The sequence below is a fragment of the Maylandia zebra genome, linkage group LG9, assembly GCF_041146795.1.
Source record: "Maylandia zebra isolate NMK-2024a linkage group LG9, Mzebra_GT3a, whole genome shotgun sequence".
In the NCBI taxonomy this organism is placed as follows: Eukaryota; Metazoa; Chordata; class Actinopteri; order Cichliformes; family Cichlidae; genus Maylandia; species Maylandia zebra.
Window position 1 is genome coordinate 37,270,110 of NC_135175.1, and position 24,059 is coordinate 37,294,168.

At 51.9% G+C, this 24,059-nt stretch overlaps 2 protein-coding genes across 9 annotated transcripts in view; both read left to right on the forward strand.

The window, feature by feature from the left end:
• The first annotated feature begins 1,098 nt into the window (after positions 1 to 1,098).
• xrcc2 (X-ray repair complementing defective repair in Chinese hamster cells 2) lies at positions 1,099 to 3,548 on the forward strand. Its single transcript, XM_004570740.3, has 6 exons — positions 1,099 to 1,239; positions 1,766 to 1,847; positions 1,935 to 1,970; positions 2,042 to 2,191; positions 2,277 to 2,538; positions 2,897 to 3,548. Exons 1-6 carry the CDS (start codon positions 1,219 to 1,221, stop codon positions 3,228 to 3,230), a joined length of 885 nt encoding a protein of 294 aa, XP_004570797.2. The 5' UTR covers positions 1,099 to 1,218; the 3' UTR covers positions 3,231 to 3,548.
• A 680-nt stretch (positions 3,549 to 4,228) lies between these two features.
• kmt2ca (lysine (K)-specific methyltransferase 2Ca) overlaps positions 4,229 to 24,059 on the forward strand; it is a 51,225-nt gene continuing 31,394 nt past the window's right edge. For 6 of the 8 annotated variants that reach the window (XM_076888596.1, XM_076888598.1, XM_076888599.1 and 3 more), the window contains exons 1-24: positions 4,229 to 4,450; positions 7,778 to 8,008; positions 9,324 to 9,403; positions 12,280 to 12,823; positions 13,029 to 13,208; positions 13,327 to 13,349; positions 13,434 to 13,517; positions 13,628 to 13,737; positions 13,921 to 14,071; positions 14,141 to 14,315; positions 14,422 to 14,536; positions 14,624 to 14,787; positions 15,057 to 19,555; positions 19,638 to 19,784; positions 19,957 to 20,696; positions 20,775 to 20,876; positions 21,634 to 21,756; positions 22,270 to 22,386; positions 22,497 to 22,598; positions 22,691 to 22,795; positions 22,867 to 23,048; positions 23,327 to 23,491; positions 23,596 to 23,705; positions 23,780 to 23,839. In XM_076888596.1, coding sequence (XP_076744711.1) covers positions 7,779 to 8,008; positions 9,324 to 9,403; positions 12,280 to 12,823; positions 13,029 to 13,208; positions 13,327 to 13,349; positions 13,434 to 13,517; positions 13,628 to 13,737; positions 13,921 to 14,071; positions 14,141 to 14,315; positions 14,422 to 14,536; positions 14,624 to 14,787; positions 15,057 to 19,555; positions 19,638 to 19,784; positions 19,957 to 20,696; positions 20,775 to 20,876; positions 21,634 to 21,756; positions 22,270 to 22,386; positions 22,497 to 22,598; positions 22,691 to 22,795; positions 22,867 to 23,048; positions 23,327 to 23,491; positions 23,596 to 23,705; positions 23,780 to 23,839 — 8,308 coding nt within the window. In that variant the 5' untranslated portion in view covers positions 4,229 to 4,450; position 7,778. The remainder of the gene's footprint in view (positions 4,451 to 7,777; positions 8,009 to 9,323; positions 9,404 to 12,279; positions 12,824 to 13,028; positions 13,209 to 13,326; positions 13,350 to 13,433; positions 13,518 to 13,627; positions 13,738 to 13,920; positions 14,072 to 14,140; positions 14,316 to 14,421; positions 14,537 to 14,623; positions 14,788 to 15,056; positions 19,556 to 19,637; positions 19,785 to 19,956; positions 20,697 to 20,774; positions 20,877 to 21,633; positions 21,757 to 22,269; positions 22,387 to 22,496; positions 22,599 to 22,690; positions 22,796 to 22,866; positions 23,049 to 23,326; positions 23,492 to 23,595; positions 23,706 to 23,779; positions 23,840 to 24,059) is intronic. The other 2 variants (XM_014409920.3, XM_076888602.1) reach the window with 2 other exon arrangements.

Here is a 24,059-nt window from a genome sequence, read left to right on the forward strand (position 1 = left end):
ATGAAACCATTAGGACTTTATTACTGTTTTATCTGAAAAGTTACTGGTAATATATGACCTAACTGGCATTTAAAGTGTAAAAAAAAAAAGAATATAGATAAAATTTTGGTTTTTTGAAGAAAAGGACTGGAGCTAATTTAAAGAGTCAAGTCGGTAAAAGTAGATCAATGTTTTAATAAATATACATTTTACAGCATTTTGTAAAAAAAAAAAAAAACACAAAAGTTGCCATTTTTGGCAACGAACAAGGTGAGAGAGTTTTATAGTTTTTGCTCTCCTTGAACAAAAATAATAGTGCTCAATAATGTTGATGTTAATCAATTAAATGTCCCAGACTCTACTATTAATAATATAGTGGTCCCTCGTTTATCGCAGGAGTTACGTTCTAAAAATAACCCGCGGTAGGTGAAATCCGCGAAGTTATATTTACAAAAACTGTGGTATTTTGTAAATATAATAAACGCGAATTCAGCTGTGTAATTTTATTAGCAGTGTCCTCTTGAAATGCGCCAACAACATTGAGAGTAACATCCTCCTCTCTGCCCCTTAATGCTCTCTGGGCGCTATGGTAACGCGTAAATAATCCTTTCAAAATAAGACACAACTACAACACGGGAAGACACCCAGGGAAACCGAGGAAAACCCTGAAAACCATACATTTCACACCCGAGGCTCAACTCTCGCGTTGACAAAACATAACTTTCAATACTTGAAATGTGCAATTCACTTGTATTTTTATTTTTATTCCTATTTATTCTATTTATCCCCTTCGTATATTTTATTTATATTGTCTCTGTATTTATATATATATGTGTGTGTGTATAACTCTGTAACTTCTGTCGGTGCTGTGCTTTTTTGGAAATCGAATTTCCCAGAGGAACCCACCCGAGGGATTAATAAAGTTCTATCTAATCTAATCTAATCTAATCTAACACATGGACACTTTTGGCCACAAACGAGCTGAAGGGATGGTGATTTTTTTAAATAAACCCAGAGTGTTAAAACACTTAGAACCAAATTTATTTTTCAGCAGCATCAATAGTAACAAAAACACAATTTAGTTTTCCCTGTCAAAGTCGATTTAACTGAAGTTACGTGTTTCCGGCTACTGTGGAGATCACGTGTTTCCGGTTGCTGTGGCGGTCGCAATATGGCGGAAACCGGAAGTCAGTTCAAAACAGCCGTGGCGGGTCCCGAAGGAGAAGGAGCTCTGCTGAGATGAGCGAGAGCGGCGCTCAGGTGAGAAACCGAAGCCCGTGTTTGCCTGTGTGTCACGTGACCGCGCTGTTAGCGAGATGAGAGCGCTGTTAGCACCGCGTGACGGTAACTGTCAGAGGGTGTGTGTCTGCTTACAAGCGATGTAGGAAGAAAACAGACAGTTACCTGTTCGAGTTTGGTACAGGTGTGTTGCTGTGACCTTCACTGAGCAGAGCTCTGCACAGCTGGAGATGCTGCCGGAAACTCAAAACACGTGTTTAGTTTGTAGTGTGGTACAGTCTACGTGCTGCAGCAGTGTGTAATGATCTGTACAGTGTATATCCTGGAACAGTGTGTCATATGGCAGAGTGTATATCCTGGAGCAGAGTGTATATCCTGGAGCAGAGTGTAATATGGCAGAGTGTATATCCTGGAGCAGAGTGTAATATGGCAGAGTGTATATCCTGGAGCAGAGTGTAATATGGCAGAGTGTATATCCTGGAGCAGAGTGTAATATGGCAAAGTGTATATCCTGGAGCAGAGTGTAACGGTGTGTGCGTCTTGTCAGCTGTTAGCTCGTCTGGAGGCACGGCGCTGCCTTAAGGATATTGAGCCTCGTCTGTTTCCGGAAGACCGAGGACCCGACCAAGGTGACTGGCCACGCCCACCCACTCACAGCTGACACATGCTGTCAGTCAGGTGACTGTCTCACTGTATGTGTTGTTTCTTGCTCTCAGGTGCGGTGGTGGAGCTGTTTGGGCTGGAGGGCACAGGTGAGTTCACGATGCAGGAAGTGCCTCCACCTTTAACCTGGATGTAAACTGTGTGTGTGTGTGTTGCTCAGGTAAGACGGAGCTGTTGTATCACCTGCTGTGCCGCTGCGTGCTGCCGGAGGCAGCTGGGGGTCTGGAGGTGGATGTGGTGTTTGTGGACACCGACTACAGCCTAGACATGTTACACCTGGTCAGCATCCTGGACAGCAAACTGAGCGCAGGTATATGCACACGCATGCACACACACACACACACACACAAACAAACAGGAAGTTACACACTAACCCTTTCTCTCCGGGTCCTTAGCGCTGTTGGCCGGAGCAGACGAGGCGGCGCTGCGCTCATGTCTGTCCCGCCTCCTGTTTGTTCACTGCTACTCCTCCTCACAGCTCCTCCTCACCCTCCACTTCCTGGAGACCACCTTGTCATCACGGCCCGCCCTGGCGCTCATCCTCATAGACAGCATTTCCGCGTTTTATTGGGTGGATCGCTGCGAGGGTGGGGCCAGCTACACCAAACAGGAGGAGAAGCTCAGTAGGTGTGCGGAGCTGCTGGGACGCCTGCTCAGGTGGGTGGAGTTAGACTGATTCAGGCTGCTCGCAGGTCATGCGTTACAGTGCGCTGCGTGACATCACCACCACTCTGAAGGCTTCCGCTGAGCTCTGATATGATCACGGTCATGTGCGCAGCTTTTCTCTTTCAGGTACAAACACATGTGCAGAGTGCCCCCTGGTGGTCAAACTGCAGTGTCAGCACCGTAGGTCAGGGTGTTGGCTGGTCAATCGCTCACGCTCTGACGAGTGTTTGTGTAAAATGTTGGTTTGTTCGTGTTTTGCTGGGTCAAATACCTGAGTGGAGCCTGTGGTGGTTCTGTTCTGGACTGTGGCTCACTAATTTTCTGATTTTTGACTCCTCCTACTCCACAGGGATTACAGAATTACTGTCTTCGCCACCTGTCACGCCATCAGGAGGCCCGGCGTCCCCTCCTCCTCCTCAGACTCCGAGCGGTCGTACCTCTGCCGCTCCTGGCAGAGGCTGGTGACCCACCGGCTGCTGTGCTCCAGGCAGGAGCCAGGAAACAACATGGCTGCCGAAGGAGGACACGACCAGGAGCAGAGGAGACAGCAGATCTTCACCGTCCACTGCACCACCTTCTCTTCGAGGGTCAAGGTCTCCTGGAGCAGCTCCTTCTGTGTGACGGAGGCAGGAGTGGAGTTCCTGTCGGCGTCCGAGGAGAACAAATGTGCTGCACGTCAGTAACTCAGACTCTGGTCCAATCATGGATCAGGGAGATGTCCGTCATCTGGCTGAGGGACCAATCACATTTGAGCCCTTGCCGCAGACACGCCCCTCACAGCACAGACTGTTTACTTCATCTGCGTGTTTTTCTGTGTGATGTGATTCTGTGGTCTGACTGCTGCTCGGCCCACAGTGGAAACAGGAGCAGACTGTAATGAGCTGCACAGGTGGGACTGTACAGGGAAAATGGAGGGGGTGGGGTCAGGATGAGGTCATTGTTAGGGGCCAAAGGGTCAGCATTAGTGTTTGTGTTCAATAAACTGGACATGTATGTTGTGACCTGTGTGTTTGTTTCCACTCAGACCCATCAGCAGATTGTAGATTAATTAATAATAACTGAGGTGGGTGTGGCGTCAGCTCCAGGTGCTGCAGGTATACTGGTACTGTGGGCGGAGCTTGTTCTCTCCTGTCTGACATACATAATACATGAAACGACGATCATAACCATCAGTGTTATCCAAGACAGACACGCCCACCACGTCAGCATCCCTGTGATGAGGGTGATGACGTCACTGTCACGGACAGTTTGGCTCTTTTAAACTTTAGTGGCTAATAACCGGAACCTCTTACTGCAGGCGTGGCGCTCTCGGGTCGACACTAACCTGACCCTTGACCCCGACCCTCTGCTCCGTGCTCGGGCACGTGCCTGGCGCGGTCCGGATCCTCGCGCTCCGCTCCGGGACTTCCAGGTCTGCTGACAGAGCCGCTTCACCAGAGCAGTCCTCCAACTGATCCCTCCGCGGGGTCAGACACACTTTTTACACAACACAAACAAATATTCCCGGTGCCCGCGTGGAGGCTTGCACACCGGCACTTTTCACAGGCCGATCCTCGGTACACGCCGCCCGTGTCTGGGTCTGACGGGAGCGTGCGGCCCGGCGAGGCGGGACGTGTTTTGCGGGACCTACTTCCTCTGCTGGCACTGACAGGCGGTGGTTCGGTTGCTCCCAAACATGGCCTCCGTGACGGAGCGACCGCTTCAACTTTAATTTTTCGCCAGTTTTCGGAGTAAAAACCGCGCTTTTCCCTCCGTGCTCCGCCGGGAATGTTCCGCCGGAGACCCGGCCGTGCCAGGCGTGTCAAACGGAGGCTGAGGTTGGCAGAAGTTCGCTGCTGGCTTTGAAGTCGTCGCTCTAAGTTGGCTGAAAGCTGGAGAGGAAAAAGAGAATTGCATCGAATCAGTAAGGACGCTTCTTCCCTATTCTCTCGACACTCCCGCGGCTCGCTAAACGTCCCGCTTCCTGCCGCCCATCCCGACCCGCCACTAGCGCGCCGCGGACCGGGCTGCTAACAGCTAGCCTGCACGCTAACGCTAACAGAGAAGTGATCAGTCAACTGGGCGGTCCGAGCGAGCTAACGGCTAAGCGCTAGCCGCTCCGGGCCGGAGGAAAGCCTTTAAACAGCGAGTTAGAACCACCGAACGGCTCCCGGTACCCTCACCGAGGCCGCACCGAGCGTGTGGGGCTGTGAGCGGGCTCACAGGCGGCAGTACCGGGCTCCACGGCCGCTGTGACAGGCGAGCTTATTAGCATGCTAACCAGCAGGTTACCCACACACAGCCACCCAGCGAGGCTCACCTGAGACCTTAACCTGACCAGACACAACACTGAGCTCACCTGGTGTCCAGCGGCACACCTGGGCAGGTACACGCACAGCAGCTAGAAAAGTGAAAAACACACCAAAATATGCACTAGGTCCGTTTAATCAGCACACTGTAAACACTGTGCACCTGTGCAGGTGAGTACTCTGACCAGCTGACACCAGAGAGCTGCACCTCATCGGTCCCGGGGTATACAGCTGGATTACATTAAGCTGGCACACAGAGCAGAGGGATAATACCTACACAGGCAACAGCAGCGCTCACCTGTACCTGTTCCATCCGAGAGTCAACCCTAATCTGGTTCCAATAATCCCACAGGTGCTGATCGAGTCAATCAGATCATCTGCTGGTTAGTTTTCACTGATTGATTGATCCGTTTGTCTGTAAACAGTCAGAATATGGAGACAGGCGTAGTTTACAGTCTAAGGTGAAGGTGCACTGCAGCTGTTGGTGGCGTGGATCAAAGATGAGACCAGCATCCACAAACACCAGATATTCTCCTTAAACTTCAAACATGCCACATGTCTTTTGCGCTTGATGGTGAATTCACCTGGACATAGATGGTTGCCCGCCCACACAGCTAATCAGCCAGTGGGATTAAAGATGAGCTCGTGTTTTTGTTTACTTCCTGTGCCTGAACTAAACGGCGCCGTAAAGCCATGTTTCCGTGCCGTGTTTGCTGCAGCTCCTCCTCAGCTGCTTTTCTGCCATGTTTGCCGAGCTGAAGGGACCCCGCTGCCCGTCGGACAGGAAGCGTGGACGTTAGAGGTTAATCGTGTTTTAATGTCAGCTGTGATTTTGTGGAGATGATCACTGTGTTTGTTCCTCAGCAGAAGCTCATATGCACTCGCTGTTTAGTTCAGCTCGAGCCAGCTGGGCTCTTCCCACCCCTGATTGGACGTTTGGAGGGCATGTGATCACAGGTCATTGAGCGGAACAGAAGCTCACAGAAATGAAGGTTCAAACCTTTCAGTGAGCACCTGTGCGGCTGTTGGCTTTGAGTCTCTGCAGCTTGCATGCGGCAACGCTAACCGAGGCTGATTTGTCTCCGTGAGGGGGCAGGACCCTGAGGATCAGTAACCTGGGTTCCGGTTGCTGATTGGTTGGTTGCGATGAGGCTGGTCTGGGCCTGCTGTCCTCTGCGTGTCCCCGTTTGTCCTTCCAGGTTTAATAAAGTTCAGGTGACCACGGTAAATAATCCAAATTAGGTCAGTGAGTAAAATAATCCCGGTTATGGTTTACGCCATCGTTGAGCCGCAGCGGCGTCAGACTGAAACCAGGTCTGGTTAGTGGGGTTTCCTGCAATGAGACAGGGTGGTGCTGGCCTCCACCCGACAGCGGCAGAGCTGAGTGTACCGCCTCAGAATAAAAACATTTTTAATGATCGTCGAGTAAAAACAACAAAATGTCCCACGGGAGCATCTCAGATGGCAGCACCTCTCTCAGGGTCCTTTACCAACGCAGGATGCTGTGACACTGATCAACAGGCAGACAGGGTCAAAGGTCGCTCAGCTTCATGTTGCACGAGTGGCTGGATGAGCTGCTGTGAGGTGGCGGTGGCTTCGTTCTGGTCCAGGCGGGTGCATCAGTTTTTGTTTCTGTTCACGCTCAGAGAGACACAACGTAGTCGCACCTCTGGCAGCTCACAGGAAGTGGTTTATACGGGACCGTGTGGCGCCTGGCAGAGGTTCAGCGCGGCCGGTGTCACTGAGGAAGCTTTTCTTGTCAGTAACAGTCGCCCCTCGGCCCGCCTTTTGGGCGCTTTAACCTCACCTGCTGCTTCAAACACCACTTACACCTGCCGTTCTGACTTTAGGGTGAGCTGAGCGGCACTACGTGGGCCGCTTACATCCGTGTGTGATGATGGCGCCATAGCTGTTAATGGGCAGAGAAACAGACGGGAGAGTGTGGCGGCGAGGGCGTGTGGCGGCGAGGGCGTGTGGCGGCGGCCGTGTGAATCACAAGCTCGAGGTTTAAACTGAGCGTGTCTGCGTGTAGAGGGTTTGCAGTCATGTGACCATCAGCGCTGCAGGGTTAGCTTACCGAGGCCCAGACACCGGTCGCTATGGAAACGCTATGGAAAACTCTGTGTTCCTGATTGGTTCTTGAGAACTTCCTTACGACAGGTTGTGGGAGGGTCTGTAGCTCGCTGTGCACCGTGCTGGTATTGGTTAGCTCCTCCCATCGTTGTTCACGTCCTCCTCGTTCTGTAGGAGGCTCTGCGAACAGTCTGACCTTTGACCTCTGAGGTGTGTTAATGCAGCACACCTGAGCGTCACCTGATCCTCAAGTTTGGTCGCGCAGCGTTTAGGAGCTGCTGAATCGTCCTCGTGGCGTCTGTACTTCACCTGAGCTCAGAGGACGCACAGCGCGCCCTCTCTGTGTGACCTCACACACCGAGCTGCTGCTCTTCCTGGGGGAGTCCCTGCAGGTGTCCAACATCTGGCTGTGTGTGTCTGTGCGTTGTCGTGCCTGGAAGCTTTGAGTCCTTTACATCAGCTTTGTAAACTTTGAGGTGTGACTTGTTCTCGTGTGAAATAGCAGGTCAGCTGTGGAGCGTTCACGTGAGGAAACTCGTTTTATGCATCGGCTGCGCTCACGTGTGAACACACTGTACCACACACAGGTGACACACCTGATGGCTGTGCGGCTGTCCTGAGTTTATAGCGTCTGTGTTCCGCAGTTCACCGCCCAAACACCAGGGGGCGGTACAGTTTCTCTTCTCTTGTTTATTTGTTCTCTTCCAGCTTCCTGTTGCAAAAGTAACAGTAGAAGAGGAAGAAGGTGGTGGGCTGCAGTCAGGTTTCAGAGGGTTTGTGGGCGTGGCTTATGTGTAGTGTGGGTTTAAAGGGGAAGCATAAATCCCAGCTCCACCCTGTTCCTCACCTCTCTCTCTTTCTTTACCCAGAATGCCATCTGAGGCTCAGCCTCAGGAGCCTCGGGACAGAGGGCCACCCCCTCCCGTCACTCGGGCTGGCCGCAGCGCTCAGCTGGCCAAAGCCACTGCTTCTAGCCCCGCCCCTGAGAGGCGGCCCCGTGGGCGACCGAGGAAAGATGGGAGCAGCGGGCGCTCTGGACCTGCTGCCCCGCCTCCTCCTCCACCACCTCCTCCCCCTCCGCCCCCCAAATCAAGAAAGAAGTAAGTGTGTGTGTGTGATGTGAGTGTGTGCTCAGGTGTGCTCACCTGTTCCTGCAGCAGGTTGATCCGTGGTGCCTCCTCCAGCTGAACAACGTGGCTGCAGGTTAGCAGCTGCATGTTTGGTATTTCTGCATAAATGAAGCAGGTGAGTCAGAGGGGAGGATCCTGGAGTCAGAGCAGGGTCAGCACTGATGTTTTAGAGCTTCACGTTCCTGATCCAGCATGGTGCAGACCACCGCAGGCCACAATCGACACCTGTAAGAAGGCCGAGCAGCTCGGCAACAGCTCTGTGTGGTCCCACGAGGCTAACGCCACCTGCAGCACGGCGATGATGTAAAAGTACGACATTAACTGTGTTTAGAAACCACCGCGCTCCATTTTCACTTCAGAGTAACTGAGTAACAGCCTCCTTATTTTAGGACAGAGAAGCACATCTGAGGTCTGGAGTTTGAGTCAGAGGGTCAGAAATGTGTGGAAGCTAGCAGCGCGATCGCCCTGAGGTGGACCCAGAATCATCCAGCAGGGCGAGCCTGGACCTGATCCACACTCAGTGCAGGGGAAGTGATGCTGGAGGTCCTGAAACTTTGACTGTGTGTGTTTGCTGCTTAGATTCAGTCTGTGGAGGGAAGAGTCCTCACAGAGACAAATATACAGGTGTGTGTGTTGGAGAGGAAGTAGGAAGTTGCATGCTGGGTAACGAGGGAGTCTGACAGGGGGCACGTGCTGGCTCCTGGTTTTACCTCCTGCCACACACACAGATCTCTGTTGTGATGTCATCATGTTTACCTGATTCAGGTGTTTCCTGATGCTCATTAGCCAACTGCTTAGAACGAATACACACACACGTTTGTAATTCTGTCTTTGTGAGGACCCTCACCGCCACAGGCTGATCGGGCCTCTGCGGTTAAAGCACTCGTGAGTCTGAGCTGTGACCTGCTGGGCTACACGTGCGTTTCATCAGGACCTTCAGGCAGCTGTCTGAGGAGCCAACGCCGTCCTTGTTTCTGTGGGCGGAGTCAAACAGCTGTGAGAAAGCAGCGTCGGGTGCTAACTGTTGTTTTCCTGATTTCATTGACATTTTCTTTTTTCTTTTTTATTTTTTGATGCTCGTTTCAGTCGGGTGATGATGTAACGCAGCAGCTGATCTCCTCCTGCTGTAACACACAAGTCAGGCATGGCGCTCACATCGAAGGGATCCAGATGTGCTGCAATGGCTTCAATGGGGACACAGCTGGAGGAGGATCCAGAGGGTTAATGCTGTTCCTTCACTGTGTTAACCTCTAACTGCTCTGTGTGTGTGTGTGCGTGCACGCAGGGGGCGGAGCCGAGGACGAGCTCAGGTAGAGGATGAAGAGAGCATGGATGCCACAGAGACGAAGCCCCTCCAGAAGACAGGTGTGTAGAACCAGCTGGATGTCTGTGTTTGAGGCTACGAGGTCTGAGTGTTGGAGGCTACATCAACACGTACACGGCTATTTCTGAAAACTGAGATTCTCCGTTTTTAAAAGAATCCTGTCCACATGTAACCGCCAAAAACGCAGTCAAATGTTGTCAAGAACATGCCAAATCCTAGCCGTGTACAAATGTTGGCCAATCAGAAGTCTCGAAGCCTGGGAGGGAAAGAGGAAACGGGTTTCAAGGACTTCTGGAAAGTTTTTGTTTTTCTCGAAAGGCAGCTAATTTTGTTTCAAATGTGAATATCCAAAAACAGTAGGGGTGGGGGAAAAAATCGATACTGTGTGGTATCGTGATATTTTGTTTGCTAATAATGTATCAATACAGGGACGGCAGAAATCGATATTTTGTTACAAAAAAAGTTTTTGTGGACTGGAACTCTGACTTCAGAGCATGTTGATCCTTTTTCTGAGCAAGAATCCTGACACTGTCCAAATGTGTTTAACTGTTTTTTTGGCAGCAATAAACATGACAGTTTACTTATTTTAATTTAAGACATGTTTTATTTTAATTAAGTTTAAAACTTTTTTATTTAATGTAAAATTATATTTTGTTTTAATTTACTTTCAAATTCTTCAGTTGCTGAAGGGGCTGCATAGTTTTCATATTGCATAGTTCAGAATAGCTATAATTGTACCTAGAGATGGCACGATACCACTTTTTTATGTCCGATACCGATATCATAAATTTGGATATCTGCCGATACCGATATGAATCCGATATAGTGTTTTTTAATCAACACAACTGTTTTTTAAATATCTTGCTGCATTTTGTATAAGTTCATACTCAAGTTTAAAACAACAACTACACTAAAGCTATTCTGTTATACCTGTATGCAAAAAAAAAAATGTTTCATAGTTCAGCAATACTGATCAATCTAATAAACTTAAACCTGCACCATCCTCCCTATTCTGGTATTTTAAAGAGTACTTAGCGTAAATATTAAGCAACCTAACTAATAGGGTTCCAACTCCCAGCAACAACAAAAATAAATAAATAAAAAATAGGGAACCACCCCTCACGCTCCACCTCATGATGCTTAATCGACGTAATCAACCTTAATTTGATGCAGTGTGAAAAAAAATGCACAGAAATCAATTATTTTTCAAGAAATATTAAATAGATTCAACATCTTTCTTCAACAAAATTGCAGACTGCACAGATGGTACCTTCCCAAAGGAAAAAGTACTATAGCTTACTAGGGTATATATATTAGACTTAATAGTCACTATATACAGTAATTGACTTCTATTCATTTTGCATCAAATTAAAACTTTGGGTGTAAGATAATTATTTATTAAAAGCTCGACATTTTAAATGAGAATAAGAAAGAAAAGTATGTCTTGGTGCCCCCTTTTCCCTGTTAATGCCCTATCGGCCCCCCTGGCTAAACTTTGCTAGATCCGCCCCTGCACAGTTACGTCAGCTACGTAGAAAAAGATCCTCGAGTAGAAAGTAATATTAAATACATTCTAACAACAGCTGATCAAGCTTAAACGTGCTGCTGTTGTTCAGCCGCTGGTTTCCTCTTTCTGGTGCAAAGTGGGCCAAAAACAAACAAGACAGACGGACTCGCGACAGAAAAGCCGATCAGCTGATCATTAAGCAGTTTCATGATTGAAGTAGCAGCAGGAGAGGCAGTCGCTCGTTAAGCTTAACGCAGGAATGCTTTACAAACATTCAGAGATGGACTTACACACTTGCTTTACTTCTCTCGGGATAACTTTGTCGGAGATGAAATGCCGGGTTGCTAGCAAAGCTCCAAATGCTATCCAGACCACCGACAGGTCCCGCATGCCACAGCCGCTCTCACGTGATACATACTGCTCCGACGTGCTAACCTGAGGTGAGTTACGGCGTGTTGCAAGTTTTGTGAGGTGCTTTCGTGATATTTAATGGATCGGATTACATTTTTTATTTTTCTCCGATATCCGATCCAGTAATTTAGGTCAGTATCGGACCGATACCGATACGTAATATCGGATCGGTCCATCTCTAATTGTACCAGATGGTTGCATTCGGCTAAGTTGGACTAGACTGTAATACAAACCGTTCAGTTTGTCAACAATAAAACTGAAATGAGAGAAAGACTGAGTGTGAGACTTTGATATTAGATAAAATGAATATTGATAAAGTTTAACTTTATGTACAGAATCTGAATATCGCAAAATATTTTAAAAAATTGCAATAATATCGTATCGTGGGATGTATGGTGATTCCCACCTCTAAAAAACAGTATTTTAGCTGGTGTAGACTCACAACTCAGGATTGAACAGAAAGCACACATACGTTCTAATTTAAAACATTTAAATTTAATCAAAACCGATGTCAGGATTTGGGCTGAGAGAGCGTCTGTGTTGGGTGGAGTTCACTCTGACGCCTCTGTGTTTGTGTGAGTGTGTAAAAACTGCAGACAGTCAGATTAACAGCAGCGTTTTGTTTCTATCCACCGTTGTAGAAATTCGTCTCATGTAAACAATAACGTGGCGCACTGTATCACGTCAAAAAGGATGCAAACATTTGACGTTGCGTAAGTAATCTCTGTTTTCCTCGTCCACATGTAAACACAAAAACAGAGTTTTTAAAAAGTTTTCAGTGATCGAAAACGTCGTGTACGTGCAGACGTAGCCTGAACCTCACCTGCTCAGGTACGCCCACACGAGGGCATCTACACCTCCACCAGTGCTGTTCACCCGCTCTGACATAAAACATGGTGTCATGCTGGAGATTAAGAACGTGTGATGGTGCCTATGTTACCCACAATGCACCTCTTGTGTCCTGCATACGTTTGTGACTGTGTGTGTGCGTGTCCACAGAGGTGAAGGCTCAGACCACACGGCGGCAGCGCTCCACCTCCAGGAGAAAATCCAAAACAAGCTCTGAACCTGCCCAGGACGAGCCCAGTCCAGATCCTGATCCTGATCCTGACCCGGATCCAGGACCGGTGCCCCCCGACCCTGAGCTGGCTCCCAGTGCTGAGGAGGGGGAGGTGGAGGACAGACTCCACTCAGAGGCTCCGCCCCTAGCCTCTAGCCCTCTTCTCCCCCCCTCCAGCCCTCCATCCCAATCCCATCATCTTGATCCTGTTCCTGATCCTGATCCTGTGGAGGAAGACCAGCCCAGTCCGAGTCACAGCCCCACCCCTATGGATGTGGACTGCAGCCTGGTTCCCATAGAAGTAGAGGAGGACGGGGCCGGCCCCGTGGAGCAGAGTCCGGCCGTCAGTCCCCGCTCCAGTCCTCCAGTGTCCCCCTGTCTGCGGTTGGAGGACGAGGACTCGCTGTCCCCGCTGTTCCAGCGGTCTCTGTCGGAGGACTCCGGGGGCTCGCCCACCCCCAGCCTGGGACACACCAAAAAAAGGTGAGTGCCTGTGGACCGCCCTGCACACCCACAACGGCACTCAGCAGGCAAACCGGGGAGGCTTTTGTTTTGAAAGGCTCCAGATTTAATGTCTCCAGTCAGATCTGACGTGACTTTGTGATGAACCTGATTGAAGCAGATAAATGTCCGTGTCATCTGTCAGGTGACGCCTCACCTCCTGAACGCATCGTTTTTTTCTCCCCAGGCTGAAGCAGTGTGCCTTCTGTTACCACGGCGACGAGCCTCCTCTGGGCCAGGGCCGGCTGGTGGTGTTCGGCCCGACGCCCGGCTACATCCCGCTCCACATCCTCAATCGCCGCGCCTCCTCTGACCGAGACAACGACTGCCACGACCACTGCTACCGCGGCAGCCAAGCCCCGGCCACGTAAGTGACATCACTTCCTCTTTCCCCTCTCCTTCCAGAGACACCACAGTCACGAGCTAACCATAGACCTGTGTGTGTGTGTGTGTGTGTGTGTGTGTGTGTGTGTGTGTGTGCGCAGGTGCTGCAGTCCAGAACAGTGTGGTGAGTACTCCCCGTTCACTGAAACAGTTCCAACCTGATCGCTGTTGTTGATGTTTGACTGTTCACTGTGTGCTGCTGTTTCAGAGTCTTCCTCAGAGTTCCTTAAGCAGCTTGGACCCATCGGCCTTCCTCATGACATCAACGTCCAATCACTGTTTGACCCCACAGGTACCTCCTCCTCCTCTTCCGCATCCTGTTCTGTGTGTGTGTGTGTGTGTGTGTGTGTGTGTGTGTGTGTGTGTGTGTGTTTTAAACCTCCTGTGTGTGTGCGTGTACAGGTCAGTGCTGTGCTCACCTGCAGTGTGCCACTTGGTCAGAGGGGGTGTGTCGAGGCGAGGGACAATCACTGCTCTACGTGGACAAAGCCATCGACACAGGAAGCACACAGGTGGGTTTTCACGGCGTCTGGTCAGTAGCCCCTCCTCCTTGTGTAGCTCAGGTAGATGAATACTGTGCATCAGCTGAAGCGCTCGGTTCCTGGGTCTGTGAGCCAGACTAAAATAAAATAGGAGAATACAAAGGTTTACCCACAGCTTCCTCCCTAAACCCCATCTATCTCTCACCTGTCCAGGTGTGCGCGTTCTGCCGGCAGCTCGGAGCTTCGCTGCGTTGTCAGGAGATGGACTGTGGGCGGTGCTACCACTTCCCCTGCGCTGCTGCTGCCGGAGCCCACCTGGACTGGAACCAGAGGCGCACACTGTGTACAAGGCACGCACATGCAGGTAAGAGGCGCCGACTGAAGCGGGTGTGAGGTTGTGATGTCATAACGTGACGTGATCATGTCTCCTCAGGGTCCTCGCCACCCTGTGCTCTGTGCTCTGGCGGCGGTGAGCTTGGCAGCCTGTTAATGTGCTGTTGTTGTGGTAACCGTTACCATGGCAGCTGCGTGGACCCCTCTGTGGCCCCCTCCCCTTTCTGCCGGGCCGGCTGGCAGTGTCCTCAGTGTCGCGTGTGTCAGAGCTGCAGGTAACACACATGCAGAGTTATTGACTGGGGTGAGCAGGTATTTGAAGATGGAGTAAAGAGGGCGTGTCCTCAGTGTGAACCTCCACCTGTGCTCTCTGTGTGTCAGGCTGCAAGGCGATGAAGCTGCGTTATTGGTGTGTCAGCGCTGCGATAAAGCCTACCACACACACTGTCTCACACCACCTCTGGATCACACGCCGAGCACCGGCTGGAGCTGCAAGGTGAGATAAACACACACGTACACACACTGCTGTGTGTTGAACTTTGGATGACCCTCACAAACCCCTCCCACCCCTCATCTTCTCCAGAACTGCAGAGTCTGCTGCCGCTGTGGTGTCAGGTCATCAGGCCAGTGGGCCAATCACCTGTTTCTGTGCGAGTCGTGTGACCCAGCATTGCCCTGCCTTCTCTGTGGCCACACCCCCGACCTCTACACACCACAGGAGTGCGTGACCTGTGTCTGCTGCTATAGGTACACAAGCACCATCTGTTTCACTGAGGCTGCTTCACAATAAAATCCCTGAACTGAAGAGAACTAACATGGCTTTTATTGTGAAAGAGGAATCCAGTGGTTCTCATATATGAACTTCAGTTACTTTTGTGCCCTCACTGCACAGCCTCTGTGGGCCTCTGTGGCGGGCTGTCCCAAAGGTTTAAAACCACTGGTGGTAGCTTTTATTAAAATATGCTTTTATTTTGACAGTGATGAAGAGAAAACAACAAAACTATTTTGTTTTGCAGGTTTGTCCATGCAGACTGCAGCATCCAGGCCGGGGAGGGCAAGGTGGGGTCCAAAGTGTACATCTGCTCCACGTGCAGACCTCAACAGGAGGAGCCAAACCCACACAGTCCCACATTGGCATCAGCTGCCGCCCTTAGCCCCTCACAGACTCCACCCAGTAGCATTCCACAGCCGTCGGTCTCAACGTGCACAGAGGCTCCACCGGCCAGTCCTGTTGGTCAACTCGTCCCTGAGGAGCCGCCACAGAGAACAACAAAGTCCCTCAGTGCACCATCACCACCAAGTCTTACGTCATCTCACACCGACTCCCAGGAGCTCCTGAATAATCCACTGTCAGTTCTTCCTCAGTCTACAGGGCTCCAACAGAGTTCTACAACATCTCACCCTGAAGCCAGTGAACCCCAACAGAGTCCTCTATCGTCTCATTCTGAGGGTATGGAGACACAACAGAGTTCTCTGCCAGTTCTCCCTGAGTCCACAGAGCTCCAAGGAAGTTCTGTATCATCTCAGCCTGAAGCCACGCTTCAACAGAGTCCTCCACCAACTCTCCCAAAGTCCACAGAACTCCAAGAAAGTTCTGTATCATCTCAGCCTGAAGCCACGCTTCAACAGAGTCCTCCACCAACTCTCCCAAAATCCACAGAACTCCAAGAAAGTCTTTTATGTCACCCGGTTTCTGCCAAACTCCTAGAAACTCCCAAAGTTCTCCCACAAAGTGGATGGAGCATGGAGTTGGAACAAAGCCCTTCACAATGTCAAACTGATCCCACAGAGCTCCAACAAAGTCCTCCACCATCTCACCCGTATCCTGTGGCAGTCCAGCAAAGTTCCTCACTAGCTCTTACAGAGCTCCCTCCTTCTGCTGAACTCCTTCTGAAGAGTTCTTTACCATCTAGCCCTGTTCTCAAGGACCTCCAGCAAAGTCCTGCATCATCTCCCATGGAGCTCCAACAAAGTTCCTCGCCTACTCCTGTAGAACACCAACAATTTTCTGCACCGTCTCCCAAAGAACTCCCAGACAGTCCTACACCATCTCACCCTCTTTCCACAGAGCTGCAGCAAAGCCCTCCACCATCTCCCAAAGAGCTCCAAGATCCTGCACCATCATGGCCTGATTCCACAGAGCTCCAGCAAAATCCTCCACCATCTCCCACAGAGCTCCAACAAAATCCTCCACCATCTCCCACAGAGCTCCACCAAAATCCTCCACCATCTCCCACAGAGCTCCACCAAAATCCTCCACCATCTCCCACAGAGCTCCACCAAAATCCTCCACCATCTCCCACAGAGCTCCAGCAAAATCTTCCACCATCTCCCACAGAGCTCCAGCAAAATCCTCCACCATCTCCCACAGAGCTCCACCAAAATCCTCCACCATCTCCCACAGAGCTCCACCAAAATCCTCCACCATCTCCCACAGAGCTCCAGCAAAATCCTCCACCATCTCCCACAGAGCTCCACCAAAATCCTCCACCATCTCCCACAGAGCTCCACCAAAATCCTCCACCATCTCCCACAGAGCTCCCACCTCAGCCTATTTCCACGGAGCTTCAACCAAAATCCTTACAAACGCTTGAACTCCGAAGTCCTGCACCATCTGAAAATGCAGAGCTTCAACAAGGTCATCCATCATCTCCCATAGAACAAAGTTCCTCATCACCTTCAGCAGAGCTCCAGCACATTCTTGTTCTGTCTCACACTGATTCCACAGAGCTCCCACAGAATGCACCATTTCCCAAAGATCTCCTGTCAAGTCCTGCACAATCTCACACTGAACCCCCACAAAGTCCTCAACCATCTGTCACGGAGCTCCCACAGAGTGCTGTAATTTCCCATCCTGATCCCATGGAGCCCCAACAAAACGTTGTACCTTTGACTGCACCTTCTGTCATAGAACTCGAGCCATCTCCCTCTTGTCACACAGCATCCCATCGTAATCAAGAAGAGCTCCATCCTGATGTGGCAGAGTTTAGAATAAGCTCCTCACCGTCTTGCCCTGATCTTGCAGAGGCCCATGAAAGTTACTCAGCATCCCACTTGGATTCCACAGATGACCAGAAAAGCTGGACCCCGTTACACCTTCAGCAGAGTCCTGCACAGTCTCACTCTAATCTGGCAGAACTTGAGGAAAGTACTGAGCAGAATTCCACAGAGGATCAGTTCATGGACACAGAATCTCAGCAGAGTCCAGTACAGGGTGGTCCCATGGCTTGTACCCTTGCACATTTTCTACACAGCCCTTCACCTCACAGTCCTATCAAATCAGGGCTGACTCCTCCCAGGGTGGAGCTGGGGACAGAGCAGGCTCGGCGCAGCCTTCCACCAGACAGTCCTGCACAGGACAATGCTATGCAGCTCAGTGGATCACATAGTCCCAGCCTCACAGCCTCACAGCCTCAGCACAGTGCTCTACAAACGGACTGTAGTCCTGTGCAAGCTGGCATGAGGAACCCCTCACAGGACACTGAATCTACACTGGACCAGGAGAGCCCTGGATTGAGCAGCCCTACTCTGCAGTATGGGGCTGCACAGGACACGTCTACACTGGACCAGGACCTCTCATCGGCAGCAAGATACGCCTCAGCTCCATGTAGCCCATCGTCACCACCACTCAGACCTAAACGGTGCAGTCTGTCCCAACCTGCCAGCCCTGCTCAGGCTCTCCGGTCTTCACAGCTTAGCTTACATACTTTAGAACTTGCTGCACATTCAACACTCACACAGGAGTCCACCCATGCCACACAACCTGACTCCTTGAAACAATGCCCTTCTAGCCCTGATGGCCAAACACTGGAAAATAACCCTCCTCCCCTTAACCACACCTCTAGCCTGGCCACAGTGCCCCCTGAAAGTAGCACGCTCAGTCCCGATCATTCCAGTCCCCCTCATGTCCTAGATTTCCAGACACCAGAAAGCCTTTTTCACATTAGCACTTCAGCCAAACACAGTAGCCTAGCTTGCTCACCTTGTGCCGGTGAAATGGAGGAAGCTCCTCCCCCAGCTAGCCTAATTCATCAGAATCTTCACAACACCCCATCGCTCTGCATGGAAGTTGTTGAAGGAGCTAGCCCCACACATAACCAGGCCAGCTCAGCTTGTGCCAGCCCCACTCGTGCTTACCAGATGCCTACAAGCCCAACCATGTGTCTTGAAGGCCACCCTAGCCCTGTGCCAGGGGAGAGTAGCCCATCAGCAGTGCTGGCTGAACCCATCCACCTTGCCTCCTGTCAGGATGAGGAGATGGAGGTAGCTACCATCCAGCCAAGTGATGGTGTTCAGTCAGAACCTAGTCCCAGTCAACCAGACAGTCCTCAGCCTGACCCTGCTTACTCAGAAGTCACCGGTGGCATTGTTTTGTCAGGTCATGAGCATGCTCAGGAGACAGAAAGTCCACCTGGTCAGTCAAGTCGGCCACATATCCAGATTTCCTTCAGTACTTCACACCTGGCTGCAGTACAGCCGTCAAGCCCTCCACCAGCTTCTGGTAGTTCAAGTCCTCCACACTGTACACTGAGTGATACCGGCCCAGAGAGGAGTCCTGTTCGTGCTGAAACATATCCCTGTTCTGCTAGTGTAGCTGATGTCCACACCAGTCATAGCCCAGTTAGTCCTGCTGGTCAGGCTAGTCCTGCTCATGTAGTAGTAGCTCACTCAGGCCCAGTGCAGATACAAACTTCCTCATTAGCTAGCACAACTCATAGCAGCCCTGCACATGCTGCTTTTGCCAGTGTTAGCCCACCTCACAGTCCGGCTCCTGACACTGAAAGTAGTACTGGCCTTACTGAGGCATCACTGAGCCCCACTAGTCCTGATGTGGACACAGTTGCTCTTTCCAGTGGGGCTCAGCCTGATATGGGTGCTGATAAACCTGCAGACTGTATCAGACAAACAAGTCCTGCTGCCTCTGTACCCGACGACTCTGCTGCTGTTAGCCCCAGCCAGATTAGTCAGAACCAAGTCAGCCAGTCCCCAGCTGGTACTGCAGTGGTCCCCAAAGAAAACCACCAGTGCACTGCCTCACCAAGCCCCCTCATCCCCACTGATGCTACTTACACTCAGGCCAGTCTGAGTCCTGCTAGCCCTGTCCATGCTAGTCCCACTCAGGATAACACTGCGATGCCTAGCTCAACCTCTCCCAATGAGGCACCTCTTAGTCCCACATGCCCCGCCCCCTCACAGATTAGCCCTTCTCAAACAGTCTCTTTTGACACTCTGCAGGTTCAGCGTAGTCCCTTACACAGCCCAGGTCAAAGTTCTACAGGTGTTCATATGGATCCAGGTTTTAAACAGATCACCACAAGTCCAGGCTCCGTGAGTCCTGTGCAGGCAGAGCCTGGTGTCAGACCTGCTTCTGCCAGCCCGTTCCACTGTGAAGCCAGTCCTGCTTGTGATTCAATTAACCCTGCTCCCTCAATAACCAGCCCAAGTCCTGGTCCTGTTAGTCCCGTGAAGCCAGAACAAGGTCCTGGACCTGAAGGGATGTCTGATGGCACCATGGGTAAGTATGAGGGCGAGTGACTCAAAGTTCCCGATTAACACACGATCTGTTCTGAGGTTATCTGCTCTTTTTGTTCACCCAGACACACTGAGCACAGAGGAGCAGCAGGAGGAGCAGCCTGAACACACATCACAGGAGAGCCTAGCAGAGGAGCAGCCTGTGGAGAGGAGCGAGGGAGGAGAGGAACAAAACCAGAAGGTTCTGCCCAGTAGCTCCAGCGGTCTTAAAGGTTTGCTTTGCAAACACGGAAACATAACCAATCCAAACTCTTAAATGTTTACATTTTTCCGTGACTTCCCTTTTCCCCAGGCTTGCTCCGCCCGCTCCATCGTTGTGACTGTAACCAGGAAGATCCTGAACCTGCATCAGTATCTAATGTGTCCATGTTTGTGTCTCTGCAGGAGTCCAGGAGACTCAGTGCCCCGCCTCCCCCGAACCCACGCAGCAACCTGTGTCCTTCCCTTTGCCCTCATCACCTCCATCTGTGGGAGCTGGCTCCCTGGAGGCCTCCCCCCACCGTCACTCCCAGCCCACCATTGTAGAGGGCCTCCCACAGGAGGAAAAGCTTCCCAGTGACTTTGGACATACGGTGGGGCTGAAGGACCAATCGCCTCTTTGTCACATGACATCAGAGTGTGATGGGGGTCAGTCACAGATCCTATATGAACCTGTTGCTTTGGTAACAGAACCCACCGAAGATGAGCACCAATCACAAGCTGAGCCTTCACAGGAGGAGGATCTTTCTGAAACAGTTCAGCCGTCAGATGGTCAGCCAATCACTGAGGAGCACTCAGACATGGAGGAGGAGCCAGTGAGCCCCGTGCTGGACTTGGACCCCTCTTTAGACAGAGAGGTGATGGAGCTGATGACATCATCGCCTCCCCCGTCCCTTCTGCACCTGTCCTCGCCATCCTCATCGCCGCTGCTGCGCAGAGGGAAGGGTCGCACCCTGAGGCCTCCTCCCTGCTCCCCCCGGCTGTCTGATGACCTCTCCATCCGCCTCAGACAGTCTCCCTTCTCCACTGAGGCCTCCCCAGAGACCTCCCCTGCAAGAGTGCCCATCACGCCGCCGCCGCTCACCCCGCCTTTGCCTTCTCTCAGGACTTCCCCCCTAGCTAGAGAGTCTCCACCTCTCTCTAAGGTAAGCGGCAGCCTCCTCCTCTTCTTCGCTCACTCTTGCTCCTCTTCACTTCTCCTTTTGTTCTGTGTGCAACCTCAGGCTCCTCCCACCACCGTGCTCTCCCTCACCCCAAAAATCGGCATGGGGAAGCCTGCCATCTCTAAGAGGAAGTTCTCTCCTGGCAGAGCCCGGGTGAAACAGGTTGGTGACCTTTGACGTGTGTGTGTGTGTGTGTGTGTGTGTGTGTGTGTGTGTGTGCGTGTGTGTGTGTGTGTGTGTGTGTGTGCGTGTGTGCGCGCGCGTGCGTGCGTGCGTGCGTGCGTGCGTGCGTGCGTGTGTGTGTGCGTGTGCGTGTGTGTGTGTGTGTGCGTGTGTGCGCGCGCGTGCGTGCGTGCGTGCGTGCGTGCGTGCGTGTGTGCGTGTGTGTGTGCGTGTGCGTGTGTGTGTTTGTGTGTCCTTTACATATCGATTGTTAAAAAGAAAAAGCTGGAGGTGAAATTCCACAAACCTCTTGTCTCTAACAAGCTCCTCCTCCTGAGTGACACATTATAGTCAAGTTCTGTAGCCAGTCAGACGACACAGGAGCGCTCTCAACGCTGCTGCTTTTTATTCCTGCCTCCATCAGCTCGCACCTCCACGGGCGTGATGAGAAGCAGGTTACCATCAGTGTGCTTCATCCTCATCCTCACCTGTCGGCCCGGCAGGGCATGCCTGACACACGCCCTCACACAGACGTGCACACATTCACACACTCGTCATTGATCGCGGCGTGTTTGTTCTGTGCACATCGAGGTTGTTCGATCGGCGCGTTGGCTGCCGTCAATACCCAGTGTGTGTGGTTGCCATGGTAACATTGTGTCGTCATGAGTTCTTTTTTCATTTTGTGGCCGTTACATTTATGTTACTGCATTTTGTCCCCACCTCCCCCTCTCTTCTCCTCCTCCTCCCTCTCATTCAGGGCACGTGTTGGAGTAGTCGCAGGGCGGTCAGCCCCCTCTCGTCCTCCCAGGATTCCACGGGAGAGGGAGGGTGGGACCCTAAGCCCCGCCTGCAGGACTCCCCGCTCTGGAGCATGAGAGTGGTAAAAAAGTGCACCCTAACTGTCACCGGCTGTGACTAACAGCAGCTTACTAACGCTGTCTCTGCTGTGGGTGTGGGAAACGAGCGCACGCTGTGCTGCCTGTGTGCATGAGAGAGTGTGTGCTTCCACCCTGCTGGGCTGCAAAGGTCTCCAATCAAACGCGCCTGCGGGTCTGATCGTTCTGTCATGTTTGTTTTCCGTGACGTCCTCAGGAAGTGAATCCTCAGAAGGACGCTGCAGCTGCTTTTAACGCACGATTGTGTCGCTTTTTCCCGCCATTTTAATGTGGCCGTACTGTGCGAGTGGCGGCACCTTTAGCAGCGGGTGTAAATACAAGAGACTAACACAGAGGCTATACTGTCGCCAGCGTGACTAGATTGAGTGTGGGGTGTTCGGGGACTAGTGGAGCTGATTCCTGACTCCTTGGAAGTTCTGAAATTGATCTTACCAGTGACATCATGGATTTCCTCCTAATTCTCCTCCTTCCTCCCCCTGCCTGTCTCCTCTCCTCAGGGTCGTGGTTCCGGGTTCCCGGGCAGGAGGAGGTCCAGAGGAGGCGGCATCGGAGGAAGAGGGGGGAGAGGAAGAAGCCGACTGAAGACTCAGGACAGCGTGACTGTGTCACCGGGAGTAAGAGCACACCTGCACACTGATATGTCCATGATAGATGATCACAGATTACTGATTGTGTGTCTGTGTGTGTGTGTGTGTGTGTGTGTGTGTGTGCGCGCGCGCGTCAGGCTGCGTATGTGGAGGCGTTCACAGCAAAGGAGGACGAGGAGAACTCGATGCACAACACCGTGGTGATGTTCTCCACGTCGGACCACTTCACCCTCAGACAGGTGTGCTCACCTGCGTGTGACATCACGTGTGTAAGCAGTGATCATGTGACATGCAGCAGTTAACCCGTGTGTGTGTGTGTGCGCGCGTGCAGGACATGTGTGTGGTGTGTGGCAGTTTCGGGCAGGGCGCTGAAGGTCGGCTGTTGGCGTGCTCTCAGTGTGGACAGTGTTACCATCCTTACTGCGTCAACGTAAAGGTCAGTACTCGCCTACCTGTAATCTGATTACTTCCTGCCCCCGGCTCACTGTTTGAGTGTGCTGTCTGCAGATCACTCGGGTGATTCTGACCAAAGGGTGGCGCTGTTTGGAGTGCACGGTGTGCGAAGCCTGCGGTGAGGCCAGCGACCCTGGGCGACTGTTGCTATGTGATGACTGCGATATCAGTTACCATACCTACTGCCTGGACCCGCCCCTCCTCACGGTGCCTAAAGGAGCCTGGAAGTGCAAATGGTGGGTCTACCTGTCGCTCACCTGTGTGTGCGAGGAGGCGTCTGTCAGATCAGCTGATCAGCCCTCCCTCATGACTAAACGTGTCTCCTCATGTGAGTGAGACGACATCACCATAGCAACCAAGAAACACATTGGCTGAGAGCGTTTCCTCATGTTTGATGTCACATGACAGGACACGAGGTTCCACCAACCCTCAGCCAGCCAGAGCTCAGACTCTAATCACATGACACATAACACGAAAGGTAAGAGCTGACGGGTGCTGGTTGCTCTCTCCTCAGGTGTGTGTGGTGTGTGCAGTGTGGCTCCGCCTCCCCCGGGCTGCGCTGCGAGTGGCAGAGTAACTACAGCCTGTGCGGGCCGTGCTGCAGCCTAAGCCACTGTCCCGTCTGCCAGCGAGCGTACCTGCAGGACGACCTCATCCTGCAGTGCCAGCAGTGCGACAGGTAACACCCGCTCAGGTGTGGGGTCTCGGCGGGTTCGTCGGTCAGGCCCGGGGTCACCATCGGCTAATGTGTGTGTGTGTGTGTGTGTGTGTGTGCGCACGCAGGTGGGTCCACGCTACGTGTCAGGGTCTGACCACTGAGGAGGACGTGGAGGCCGCTGCTGACGAAGGATTTGACTGTTCGCTGTGCAGGACGCACGGACGCAGCCCCTACGGTGAACACACACACACACACACACACACACACACTTGTTGTGAAGCTTGAGGCTGACGTGTGTGTCTGTTTCAGGGAGGACGGAGTTGTTGGCGCCCTTCATGGCTCAGATCGTCTCCAGGATCAGGGAACCCGGTCAGTGCCCCACTCTGTGGTAGTCAAGCAACGGCCCGTGGTCCTAATCCAAGCCCCCCCACGCCTCCACTGGAGGCTCAGATTGTCCTCTGATAAGAAACAACCACTGAGGTGGATCCAGGGTCGCGTCTGATGGTCTCCTGTCTGTGCAGATATTCACTCTGTAGACACTAGGGGGCGATCCAAACAGCCTCCCTCGTGGGAGCTTTCTTCTTGTGTC